The 13,758-nt window shown below is 44.7% G+C and overlaps 1 protein-coding gene across 1 annotated transcript; it reads right to left on the bottom strand.

Annotated features, from left to right (window-relative positions):
• Positions 1–7: 7 nt before the first annotated feature.
• On the bottom strand, positions 8–13,539 carry Necap1 (NECAP endocytosis associated 1). The gene is made up of 8 exons (XM_021164978.2): positions 13,350–13,539; positions 7,424–7,524; positions 7,175–7,279; positions 6,358–6,439; positions 5,563–5,671; positions 4,951–5,134; positions 1,114–1,216; positions 8–643 (listed from the first exon to the last, which is right to left on the bottom strand). Exons 1-8 carry the CDS (start codon positions 13,442–13,444, stop codon positions 595–597), a joined length of 828 nt encoding a protein of 275 aa, XP_021020637.1. The 5' UTR covers positions 13,445–13,539; the 3' UTR covers positions 8–594.
• Positions 13,540–13,758: the final 219 nt, after the last annotated feature.

Below are 13,758 nucleotides of genomic sequence, written 5' to 3'. Positions count from 1 at the left end.
TCAAAGGAAAAAATATGTAAACACACAAGAAGGTGATGGGGCTCCACCCAGCACGGGATGTTCACTGAATGGGATAAGCCTGAAGGAGGCCTTACAGAAAAGAACTGGGACACAGCTTTCTCCAAATCTAACCCTATGAAAACCCAAACTTTGTGAGTCCTGGGGCCAGCCTGCCCATTTTTAGTCTTAGATTGGTGGATAAGACAGTTTCAAGGCATTTGTCTCTCCTGAAATTGCTAACTAGGGAATCATGAGATGATTCTGAAATAAGTTCAAGAACTTACGTATGTATGTTAGAGGTCACTCCCACTCATAAAGCTGGCCTTCTGAACTCTGCAAAGTTGGTCAGTGTGATAATTCCCACTACTCCCCTGCTTGGTTATGAGCAGGAAACAGCAGATTGTCCCCTGGCTATACAGCAAGTACACAGAGATAACAAAAAAGAATCCAGCCTGAATGCACAGAGAAGCTACGGGAAAGACTGACCACTGATTTGGGTTCTGGGAAATGAAGCTGTCCCTCAACTCCCTCAGAAAATGGTGCCCTCGAGGTCATTTTTATTCTTCAAGTGTTCTTACTTCTTTCCAATGCTACTCAAAACTGGACCCAGTTAGATGGCTGTGGTGCCTGGNTAGGAACTGAGCTGTAAGACAAGGAAGGAGACAGAAAGGCAAAGTAGCACGTTGGAGATTCCAGTCNTCATTTCTGAGTCTTCAAAACTGCTGTCCAGAATTTCTAAATCCCCTTCCCGAGGCCTGACATACACATACGCCTCTCCTGCAGTGTTCCTCACCCCTCCTCCCAGCTCCCTAGACCTTCTACCGAAACCCACCCAACANCAGCTGCTTCCCAGACTATACACATCCTCTATACCAGAGGCTCTCACCCTCTGGGCAGAAACCCCTTTGAGGGTTGAATACTCTTTCCCAGTGATCATGTATCAGATACCCTCCATATCAGATATTTACATTAGAATTCATAACAGTAACAAAATTACAGTTATAAAGTAGCAATAAAATAATAGAACTATTAAAAAGTCACAGCATCAGGAAGACTGAGATCCACTGCTCTACACACTAAGCAAGAGGCTGCGGGGTGCACTGTGCCTATTACCTGGATGCAGTGCTGAAGTCTCCCCACAAGTCATTGCTTGTAGAAACTGGAGCTGGTGCTGAAGTTGAGACAGGAGCCGGAGAATCCAAATCTAACAGGATATCTAAACAAGACAGGGGTGGGGGAGGTGGGAGAGTTTAATCAGACATTCACAAGGAAACCTACACCCAAAGGTCATAGCAGCTTTGTTTATAATCACTTAAAACTGGAACAGTTTGAATGTTCTATGTAGGTGATGGTGTAGATACAAATAATCAGCAATAAACAGGAGAAAACTTGACATACAGGATGACTTGAGACTCACACTAAGTAAAAGAGCCAGTCCCCAGAAGTTACAAACTGTATCACCTCCACTTACATAACATNCCTAAAGCAGCAACGTTATATAAACACAGGGCAGGTAAGAGACTGCCACAAGCCAGGGATGGGACGGGGGAGACAGAGGAGTATGGTTATAAAGGGCGATACTGCAGATGCTGACAGTGGGGCTGGAGGAATGGCTCATGGTTAAGAGCACATGCTGCTCTGCCACAGGACCCAAATCCTGTTCCCAGCCCTCAAGTAGGCGGCTCACAACCATCTGGAACTCCAGCTCAAGGGGCTCTGATACCTTTGGCCTCTAAGGGTACTTGCACTCACGTTAAAAATAATAAATGTAGCCAGATGGTCATGGCACACTCCTTTAATCCCAGCACTCAGGAGGCAGAGGCAGGCAGATAGATCTCTGAGTTTGAGGCCAACCTGTTCTACAGAGTGAGTTTCAGNATAGCCAGGACTACACAGAGAAACCTTGACTCTAAAAAAATAACAACAATAATACTAGTAAGTCTTTTAAAATAAAAGACAGTGATACAGACTTTTTGCAGCCTATTACAGTGAATCTGTNAACCTATACAGGGCAAATGCATAAAACTGAGGCCACCTACCTGTGCATACATACAGAAAGATGAGAAACTTGAATAAGATTAGAAGATAATGTAACAGTCAAAGAAAGTTTTGTAAAATGTTATCAGAGATACTAAACAAAGAGGATACAAGATTTCTTTCAGTATCTTTTTTCTTTTTCTTTTTTTCAATTTGAGACCAAGTCCCCAGTAGTTCAGGCTGGCCTGGAAGTTAAGTCACTTAGGATGACAGACACTGGACTGCTTCTCCTGCCCTCCAAAGTACTGGGACTTGAGGGATGTACCAACATACTTTCTTCATTTCATATTTCTTATAACTGTGTATAAATTTCTTAATTCTCAAAATAAAATGTTTAATTCAAAAATTAATCCTCAGCTGTGTGGCCACAAGTTTTCTCAAGTCATTTCACTTATATTCCCTCTTTTAATGAATTATAACTAAGCTAATCCCAGCACTTGGGAGACAGAGGCAGAGGCAGGCGGAGCTCAGAGTGGGACGCCAGCCTGTCTACAGACAGGGTTCCAGGACAGCTAAAACTAGAGACAGAAAAAAGAAAAAAGGGAGCCAGGCAGTAAAATCAGATCAGAGGAATTGGGGNGGAGGGGGGGAAGGGAGGTAGTGAAAGAAGGGAATGAGCCAGAACAAAACACAACAGACATGTATGACAAGTGCCATAATGAAATCCACTCACACAGCAACTTTAAAAAGTAATCATAAGGGCTGGAGAGATGGCTCAGCAGTTAAGAGCACAGACTACTCTTCCGAAGGTCCTAAGTTCAAATCCTAGCACCCACATAGTGGCTCTCAACCATTCGTAATGAGATCTGACGCCCTCTTCTGGTGTGTCTGAAGACAGCTACAGTGTATGTACATATAATAAGTAAATCTTTAGGCCAGAGCAAGTGGGGTCCTGAAATCAAATTTCCAGCAACCACATGATGGCTCACAACCATCAGTACTCATAATGTACTCATATACATTAAATAAATAAATAAATTTTTTAAAAATTATTTTAAAAAAGTAATCATATAAGAAATACAAGTACAGTGGCCCACACATGATATCTCTGCACAAGGAAGGTAAGAAGATCAAGAGTTCAAAGCTATCATCAGCTACATAACAAGTTTGAGGCCAGCCTAGGTTACAGGAGATACTGTCTCACAGGTAGTGGGAAGGGAGCTTAGAGAGATGGCTCCTTTTCCAGAGGGTCCAGGGTCAGTTCCCAGGGCCCACATGATGGCTCAAAGTCATCTACACTTCCAGGTCCAGGTCCAGTTCCTCCTTCCAGTCTAATGCTCTCTTCTGGCCAAGGGCACTGCAAACACATGCAGCACATACAGCGTGCAAGCAAAACGCATGCACGTAAAACCAAATCTGCTAAGAACCATTTTATAAAGTGTTCACTTTAAGCCATAAGTACTGGCACACCTTTATTCCCAGCTCTAAATTCAAGGCCAGCCTGGTCTACCTAGTGAATTCCAGGATAGCCAGAGCTCCATAGTGAGAACCTATCTCGAAAAAACAACAAAAAGTTCATTTCAGCAGCACATACACTAACCTGCAACAATACAGGGACAATCAGGACGGCCACTGCATGAGGATGATGCACAAATGTGTGAACATCATACTCAAATAAATAAAGAGTAAAAAGTTAACACCTAACAAATTCTAACACCTGGTTTGCTGGTATTAAATGTGTATGTGTATGCATATATGAATATACACACACACAGTTTCATTTCTTACTGAGTTCTCTAGACTAGCCTGGGCTATACAGTAATAGCTCCTCAAAAAGGAAAAGAAAAAGAGAAATTCCTTTGAGTCTTAGTGGTCTCTTTTTTTCCAAATGGGAACATATAACTACACCTGCTGTTTTCCTCCAGTCAACAGGGAAAAACAAAAATGTTGTCCGGTCAGTTTTGTTTGAGTGGCGCTACACAGCTCCAGCTGGCCTGCAGCTCACTATGTAGTAGCTTCAGCCTCTCCAGTGACTGTGTGGGCTAACCAGACTGGAAGATGATAAACATGCAGCCCCAATGGCATCTTTTCAGGGAAGGGCTATGTTCCAGAAACTGTGGTGGCGCTGTACAGCATTACCTTACCAACCTGGGGTAACTTTCCACCTCCATTTTGCAAGCAAGGACACTCAAGACTTAATGACCTTAAGGAAGCTGCGCTATGGCACAAACTCATAATGTCAGCACTTGGGAAACGAAGACCAGGGATTCTAGGTCATCTTCAGCTAAACAGCACATTCGAGGCCTAGGCTACCTAGAAGTAAATCCTTTGGGGGTTATTTTGGGTTTTTTTTGGAGGGGGGAGGGGGCGTTGAGGGTTTTGGAGTTTTTTTTGAGAAAAATAATGTTTACCAAGTATATTAATTAATTAATTAATTAATGTGTCTTTTGTTTTGTTCTGTTCTGTTTTTTGTTTTTGAGATAGTTTCTCTATGTAGCCCTGACCATCCTGGAACACACTCTGTAGACCAGGCTAGCCTGGAACTCAGAGACTTCCCTCCTCAGTAATGGGATTAAAGGAGTGTGCCACCACCACCCAGCTTATTTTATTATTTTAATTATGTGTATGTGTGTCTGTATATGAGTATGTGCACATGAGTGCCCGTGCCCTNGGAGGTCAGAGGCCTGACCCACAAAGGTGCTAGGAACCACACTCACATCCTCTGTAGGAGCAGCACTTACCTTTGGCCATTCCTCTAGCCCAGCCAGACGCAGTCTTCTCTAAATAAGCACATTAAGCACACGGCTTCTGTCAGAGCACCTGCCAAGCAGCACTTTAGCAGGAAAATTCTGATCCCTCCCCAACACCAGCCTGTCGGTACCAAAAGCACCTTCCTAGCAAAAATTCCCTGTAAATGGATTATCCACTTAAAACCTAACTTAAGGTTATTGTCAAGTTAAGTACAACACTTACCTGAATCATTACCTCCATGGTTAGATTTTGGAATAGGTGGTGGGGTGACATGGTTGCTGATGGCAACTGAGGAGGATGGCGGGGGAATAGTGACTTTGCCTCCAGGTGGAGGTGGGAGTAAGCTCAGGCCTCCCGTTCCTGAGGCCCGGGGCTTAGAAGCACCTCCTTTCTTGGCTGTAATGTTCTACAAGAGAGAGAGAGAGAAGGATGTCACAGACCTAGAGAATAGCAGGAAAATAATAATAATAAAAAACCTCCTACCCAGTCAGCATACACCCTTAGCCACAGGACCCTAGAGGAAGAAGTGAGTGGCTATGTGAATTCAAGGATAGCCTGATCTACATAGCAAGTTCCAGGCCAACCAGATTATACAGTAATACCTTGTCTTAAAACAGAAAACAGCAATAAGAGCTCTGACTGCTCTTCCAGAAGACACAGGTTTGAATCCCAGCACCCCCCACAGCAGCTCACAGCCATCTATAACTCCAGTCCAGAGGATTCAACACCCTCTTCTAGCCTCCACGGACACTGAATGCCTGTAGTGCACAAACATATGCAGGCCAAACATCCATACACATATGATAAAACGTAAAGAAAAGAAATCACACTTACCCCAATACTCAACTTGATGGTCTGTCCTTCCTTGAAGCCTAAATCCAACTTGGGACGATTATCCATTTCCTGCGATTCTTTGGAAATCTCAGTTTCCTGCTTTACCCACCTTTGGGGAAATAAGAATTTAATCTCAGCTTGCAATTACCTGAAACAGAGTCTGACCCAAATCTGATTATCTCTCACTCAGATGAACTGAAATTCCAGAAAGCAGAGTGAGGGACCCATAAAACATGAGAGAGAAAATGAGAAAACTATCCAAAGTTCCAGACTGAGAAGCCATAAAGTGTGTGGGAGACACACCCTCTTGAGAGTTCTTAGCCCTGTGCCTGAGAACGGCCCCAGAGGAGCTGTGTTAGTTACTACGTCCTTGCTGGCCATCTCTGGGCTTTGGACTTCAGAGTCCTAAAGGATAAAGACCCACACTGTCCTAGAGACAGGAAGTGATGTGGTACTGGGTGCTGGTCACTGCAGCTGTGCCAAACTCACATGCAAGCATGGAACACATCAGCTGGTGCGTGACAGGAATAGTGCAGGGCTGCCTGTGAACAGTTGCTCCTGCTGTGGGCCACCCTCCCCCATCTTTTTAAAACCAAAGGCAAATTCCCCATGGGTTTAACCAGGCATCAACACAAACCACTGCACAAGGATCTAAAATATCTTACGGGCTGTATGGAAAGATGAGACCAGGTACAAAGGTAAGGAAAAAGTACAGAACAGACTACTATGTAAACACCCACTCAGGCAGCACCCAATAATTATGCACCCTGAAAACCAAGAGCAAGCTTCACTCACTTGAAGTGATCTTGCAGGGAAACGTTAAAGTCGAAGGCATCTCCCCGATCCGTGAAGCCGATGCCAATAAATGCACTGCGCCCTGTGAGGAGGAGGGATCTCAGAAAGCATGCTCCCTGTGACGACGTCTGCCTATCAGAGCTATGTGTCATACGAGACCCATAAGATCTGCCTAGAATCCACTCACGGGCCAGCAGTCAGCAGATAACATGCAACNGATAGGCCAACTCTTCCCACAGCACAAGTCTGACAATGAAGTTCCACTGAAATAGAGCCACACCGACTATATAGTGCCTGTGGCTACTTCACTCTGCANCCAGCAAACTAAGAGGTACAGTCACAACTTGGCCTATGCTGAAATACTTATAGTTCTTGGTTACCAACCTATTAAAAACTACAAAGAGGTGGGAACGGTGGTACACAACCGTAAGCCCAGCAGAAGCAGGCCCATCTCTGAGTTCAAGGCCAGCCTAATTAGCATATATTGTATCAGCCAGGTACATAGTAAGATTCCATCTTAAAAAAATAAAATGAAGAAATGGCTGAAAAATGCTGCCCTAGAAATTATAATTCAAGACAATTCCATCAAAATCCAAAATAACATGCTCTCTTTTGTTAAATAAGCATTTTGATTAACTTAACAAAATGAGCATAAGCTCACATCTATAAAATATTAATATTCAATAGCATCATAGTAACACTGAAAAAGAGGAAAGAAAAAGTCATAAAAGGAAGAGAAGCGTAATGAGGACACAATTTCATTAGGGTACAACCTATTTCCCTAACTTCATCCCACCAAAAAGCCCAGATTTCTTACCGGTACCATCCTGGATCCTGATCACAAAGTAGCGGCTGGAGTCTGTCACAGTCTCCACAGCNATCCCAGGATACTGTTCTACAGGGGCCTGAGCAAAGAGCTCCCCTAACAATAAGAAAGAGGCATCTCTGAGCAGCAGCAGAAAAGCTAACTCCAGCTAGCCAGCATTTCTCCATGCCAGTCCTTAACTGAGGAGACTTACAAAACCACGCTACCCAGTATCCACCACGCCTGAGGCGCTGCACTGACCTGAAACTTTATCTTCCAGTTTGATGTAGGCAATCTTTCCTTTTGAAGTGATTCGCAGGCGACCAGTCCAATCAGGTTGGTCTAGCTTCCAGTCAGATGCCCTACGAAAGGAAAACGGCAAGCCTGAGGCCTCAGGTACACTCCATGAGCAGTTCTTTGTTTTGGGTTGGGTTGGTTTGGTTTTGCTTTTTTGAGACAGGATTTTTCTACGTAGCCTTGGCTGTCCTGGAATGCACTCCGTAAACAAGGCTGGCCTCGAACTCAGAGGTCCACCTGCCTCTGCCTCCTGGTGCTGGGATTTCAGTAGCTATATTTTCCCATGCTAGAAAGCCTACTCTTTCTGCCTATTAAATAGTCAAGAAAAATAACTCAAGCTCTTTAAACTGAATCCTCGTGTTCTCATGTTACATGCTGTCTAGTACAGGTAACAAGCAATGTTTCCTTTGTGCCACTTTCAAGCTTAATAAGNACCAATAGAGATATGCAAAGCAGGTACAAATAAAAACCACCAGCCAGACAGGCGGTGGTGGTGCATACCTTTGACCCCAGCACGCAGGAGGTGGATCTCTGAGTTTGAGGACAGCCTGGTCAACAGAGTGAGTTCCAGGGCAGCCAGGGTTACACAGAAGCTCTGACTCAGGATAGGCAGGAAGAATCAAAACTAAATTTCTTGAGAATTGTGATGTAGTGATGTGACACAGACTTACCTAGTATACAATCCCTAACATCAGAGAAAAAAATAATAAAAACTAAGCTGAGTTCCACTGTGCACACCTTTAATACCAGCACTGAAGAAGCAGATGCAGGCACACCTCTGATTCAGTCACCCTACTGTACATAGTAAGCCCATTTCAAAAACCAAAATTCTAAAACTGTACTTTCTCCTACAGTGGTACTCTCCTGCCTAGAGGGTGTTACTTAATGATGCTTCATTACTGAGGNAACAGCAAAGTGCATCTGCGGCTCCCNATCACTAACTATGGCTTATCACTCACTGACTCCAGCCAGTATCCACACTGTAGGTACTGATGAAGTGGCAGGCACTACTCTAGATGGCTGGGCTGTAACAGCGAACAAACCGCTCTTCCCCTCTGAACGTTTACAACAGAAGGAAACATACACAACAGCGGTACCTCAGGTTATTTGGTTAAGGTGAGAGGGAAATACAGAGGCAGGTAAGCAGTCGAGGAGGACAGGGGGACAGGTTACAGGTTCAAGGGTAACCAGGAAGCTGAGGGCGAAGCTCAGAGGTCAAAGCTTGTTTAGCAAGCACCACGCCCTAGGGTTCACACACACACACACACACACACACACACACACACACACACAAGGAGGAGGAGTCAAGGTCGGCCTCACCAAGAATGTGAATGTTAGGCAAAAATGTAGAGCAAACGGTAGCACAAAGGTTGTAAAGATAACCACCAGCTTTTAGACTGGATCTGAGGACTGCTCCATAGGAAGGAATCCAGGCCTGGCCCTGGAAACATGGCCAGCAGCTCGAGAAGAACGTGGTGGCAGTTTCCTTTGGGTGCCTGAGAGGAACGTGCTCTAAGCACAGTGCGAACAAAGGTGCTGAGGTGAGAGCATGCTTGCTGTCCGGGTCTAAGGACGANGAAGCTGCTGTTCTTGCAAGAAGCCAAAATGGCTCATTGGTTAAGAGCACTGACTACTCTTCCCAAGATCCTGAGTTCAAATCCCAGCTACCACATGGTGGCTCACAACCATCTGTAATGAGATTTGATGCCCTCTGCTGGAGTGTCTGAAGACAGCTACAGTGTACTCACATAATAAATAAATAAATCTTACACACACACACACACACACACACACACACACACACACACAAAGAAGCCAGCTGGGAAGCAAAAGAAAGGCAGACTACGTAGGCCCTTGCAAGCCATCCAAAGCCTGGCCATTCCTAACTAAGTGAAAACTGGCTAGGCCAGGTTTTAGACAGGTCTGCGACTCAGCCNTCCCTGTACTTTACAGCCATGACTTTGTCTGCTGTGAGGAAGAGATGGAGGGCTGTGATGGCAGAAGCAGGGCACTTAGTTAAGAACCACTTCAGTGAGTCATGAGAGGGGCTCGGTGGAGACAGGAGCACAAGCTACTAACAAGATTGTGGACTCTAGAGTAAAGGCAGCAGGATTTTCTAATGAGGTGTGGGCCAGGAGCAAGAGAGGTCAGGGAGAGCTCCAAGCTTCTTAAGACCTGAGCAACAAGGTACCAACGACTAAANTAAGGAAAGCTTGTTGTGGACACTACCTGGGAGGATGGAGGTTGAATTCTGAATATGCTGAATTTCAGGTGTCTAATAGGTGTTTTCAAGGAAAGATGAGGAGCAGACAGCTGAGAAAGTAAGAACAGGGTTCAGGAAAAACATCTAAAATGCAAACACCACTGTCACAATAATAATTTATCTCTTATGAACCTGAAGACTTCAAAGTGTGGTGCGCATGCCTAAAATCCTTTGGAAGTTAAAAGCAAGATCAGAGGGAGAGGGAGGCTTGCCTCAGCTACAACATTAAGGCCCTGCCTCAAAACAAAAATACAAAAACAAACAAATAAAAAAAAACGACCAATACTTGCTGGGAAGAAAAGTAAAAAGAGAAAGTTTNACAAGATACTATGTTAAAAGAAAATCAAGCAAAAACATAGGTTTTTGTCTCTGTAGTGTTTAGGATCAAACCCAGGTCCTTGAGTGTGCTAGCTCAGCCCCTACCACTTAGCCCACAGCCCCAGCCGAGCTTCTCAACAGGACCGTAAGATAAATGCTTTCATCTCCTTCTCTCTTGATGTTCTGCCTTCAAAGACTATAAGTACCTGAATCTAATCCGGAGTAGANCATTTTACACGTCCTCATGAATTAACTTTTAAAATAAATGTGCTTGCTTGCTTATTTTGGGGGGGTTGGGGGTACATGTAAGCCATGATACACACGTGGAAATCAGATGACAACTTATGGGCAGGTAGGTATCTCATCATTTTTATCTTTTGTATCTTGTCCTTAAATAGCAAACAAATTTTCAATCAATAAATGATACGTGGCAGCAGTTTCCTTCATCCTTGATTCTTAATCCCTCTCCCTCTCCAAAACCAAGACTAAAGAATTCTTGAATTTGCTGGTCTCCAAACAACACTAAAANCTAACCTCACTGGCCAGGTGTGGTGGTGAAAGCACTGAGTCCCAACAGTTGGGCAGCACATCTCCAGGAGTTTGGAGCCGCAGGACTCTACTGTGAGACCCTGTGTAAAGCATACATAAAACCTACCTCACAAGTTTTCATTTACCTAACCAGGTGAATGTATCTTGCATGCTAAGAATAAATATGTTTATTTCCGAAGATGAGAAGATTAAAGTTCAGTAAGTGACTTTCCTACAAAATAAAAGGTTAAATGTATTTGCTTTTATGTTATTGGGGGGAGGGGCAAAGGTTTTCTTTTTTTTTTTTTTAATTTATTTATGCATGTGTACAGGTGATTGTCAAGGCCAGACAGTATCAGATCCCCTGGAACTGGAGTTACAGCAGTTTTGAACCTCCCACTGTATGTGCTGGAAATGGAACCTAGGCCCTCTACAAAGAGCAGCAGTGCTCTTAACCACTGAGCCATCTCTGCAGTCCAGTTCTTGTTTCAGAGGTTCAGACAGAGCCTCCTGCAGCCAAGGATGGCCTTACTGATCCTGATCCGCANATACCTCCATCTCTCAAGTGCTGAGATCAGAGGTACGTGTCACCACTCNCCGCTGCAAACTTCATTTTTGACTTTTCAGTCANTATACTGTAAGAGTGGGTAACGATAGGATGCCCCTTGGATAATAAGAAATATCAAAATAAGCATAGGAAACAGAAAAATTAAGAAACTGCTTTAATGGGATGCTGTAGTGACCTGATAAGAGGATAAAAACTATGAAATAAATGAGACTGTAGACAGAGGCAGGGAGGCTTGAAGTAAAAGAAAAATAGAAGACTTCAATGGACCTTAACCCCTAGAGAGACTCCTTTACTTAGCAGTTCAGCCACTGCTAGCTTATGTGATTGGGTTGGCTGGATAATCCAATATCTTCTTGTTGAATGTATTATCCATGTATGTGTATGTATGTGAGCCATGCCATAACACATATGTGGCAGGCAGAAGACAATATGTAAAGTCACTGCTTTCTTCCCTTTCCATGGATTTGGGAGATCATATGCTGGTTTTTCAGCCCTCACAGTAAGCACTTTACCTGAGATGGGCTCCAATTTCTTTTTCCAGTGAGCATTTGCTGAGTGCCTACTATGTGCAAGACACTATGCTGGTCCTTCCAGTCCCCACAGATACAGTTTAACAAGACTNCATTCAGGCTGTTCATTCTATCCTGGAGATCAGAAGACTGGACATTAAAGCAGAGATAGAGATGAACATAAAGTGCTATGGAAGTCCACAGAGAGCTGGCCTGAACCCAAGACTCAGGTAGAGTGATGTGTAAGCTAAATCATAACATGGTACCTATGACTACCATCATGCTGAGTTTCAGTCATGGTCAATGTGAATGGCAGCTCCTTTACCAAAAGATATACAACTCGTAGGGCCCACTGCACAGGTCTGTACAAAACAACTCATCAATGCTGAATGACCCTCTGGTTAGGAAGCGAAATGGAGATGTGGAGAAGGTAACTTTCCAGCAAGAGAAAAACCATGAAGGTATGTCAGTCAGAAAAGGGGTACTACTAGTACTGTATTTTTATAACGCTTTAGTTAGCCTACATTCTTTTATTTAACTCAAAAAAAAAAAAAAAATCCTGTGAAGGGGTTGGGGAAATGGCTCAGTAGTTAAGAACACTTGTTGCTCCTGCAGAAGTTGTTGCCAGCACCCAGATGATGGTTCACCAACATCAGTGACTCCAGTTCCTGGAGATCTGATGTCTCACAACATCACTCTGACCTCTGTGAGCACAAGGTCTACACACTCATACAGACAGACAAAACACCCATACACATACCTATAAAACAAATAAAAACCTGTGAGGTACACAAGGCGTGCACAGTCTTCTTACAGTACTTCTCCTGTTTTACAAATGAGAACCCTTAAGGCCTGGAGAAGAAAAAGATTGATTGGCTCATAAATTACACAGCTATTTAGTGTCGAGGGCTCAGACCTAAAGAGTTTTCAACACAAATCCCAGTGAATTCTCTTTGAACTCCTTAACATCCTACAACAGCCCAAAACCTCAATCACTGGATTACAAGGTTGTCAGGCCTTACAAGAGGAAAAAAAAAAAAAAATGCTGCACTGACTCTGGAAAAGCTAGAAGAGAGGTGACTGGATTGATAGGAAGGCAGAAATCCCTACATAATCAATGGGGGAGGGGGGTTTACACACACACACACACAAAATGAAAAGACGCAATAGCTCATCACTGGAATACGGGATCTTAACGTGTGCCTACTGCACACCCCCCCCCCCAAAAAAAAAAACCCTAAAGGATGATGACACTTGGCGAGAATGACAACAGTATCAATTATAATAAATCATCCAAACAGTGNACAGCAAAACTACCATTCCCGACAAGTGTCAGGAGGGATCAGAAGCGCGGGGGAGGAGGAGCGTGCCGTGTGCGTGTGCGGACGCGCGCGTGGAGGATTACAAGCCAAAGGTCGCAGCAAGAGTAACAGATGGAGCAGGCATGAATGGATTGCGGATGACGAGGAGCAGACGATGTCTCGGGGGGGATGGGGAGGAGAGGTGGAAAGACGCATGACGGCAGGAAGAAAAGAAAACAAAATCAGAGTTCCAGCAAAACAGAAAAGTAGACGGAGCCGCCGGCAGCCGGGGTGGCAGGCTAACTAAGGGACCTCTACGGCGGCAGCGGCTCGAGCCGATGGCTGCTGCCCAAGGACACAACCGTCACCCCGGCGGGCGCCGGCTGCAAATCCCCCTGGGTACCTGTAACCGCGGTTGGAGGCCCGCGGCGGAATCCGGTAGACGCTGACGTCGGGCTTCACACACAGCACAGACTCATATTCCAGCTCGGTCGCCATCTTGGCTCCGCTAGCGCCGCGGGGGCGGGGCACGGGTGGGGGCGGGCTGAGACGCCGACGGCTTCCTCCGCGTCACTTCCGCTCGGGTACAGCTTCGAGGTTAACCTCTAGGTGGCGCAAAACCTGTTANGATCTGGAAACGCAGATGCGCCTGGCTCGCCATCTTGAGTAACGGCAAAGACNGGCTCAGTGGTTTAGAGCACTTGCCTANCAAGGCCTCGGGTTGGGCTCTTTCCCCAGCGAAAAATTAAAAATAAAAATTCAGTTCTCTTTTACCTACCTTCAAACGGTAACCAGAAAAAAAAAAAGTCACT

The sequence above is a fragment of the Mus caroli genome, chromosome 6 (assembly GCF_900094665.2).
Source record: "Mus caroli chromosome 6, CAROLI_EIJ_v1.1, whole genome shotgun sequence".
In the NCBI taxonomy this organism is placed as follows: Eukaryota; Metazoa; Chordata; class Mammalia; order Rodentia; family Muridae; genus Mus; species Mus caroli.
This window is presented reverse-complemented; position numbering and strand designations above follow the sequence as displayed.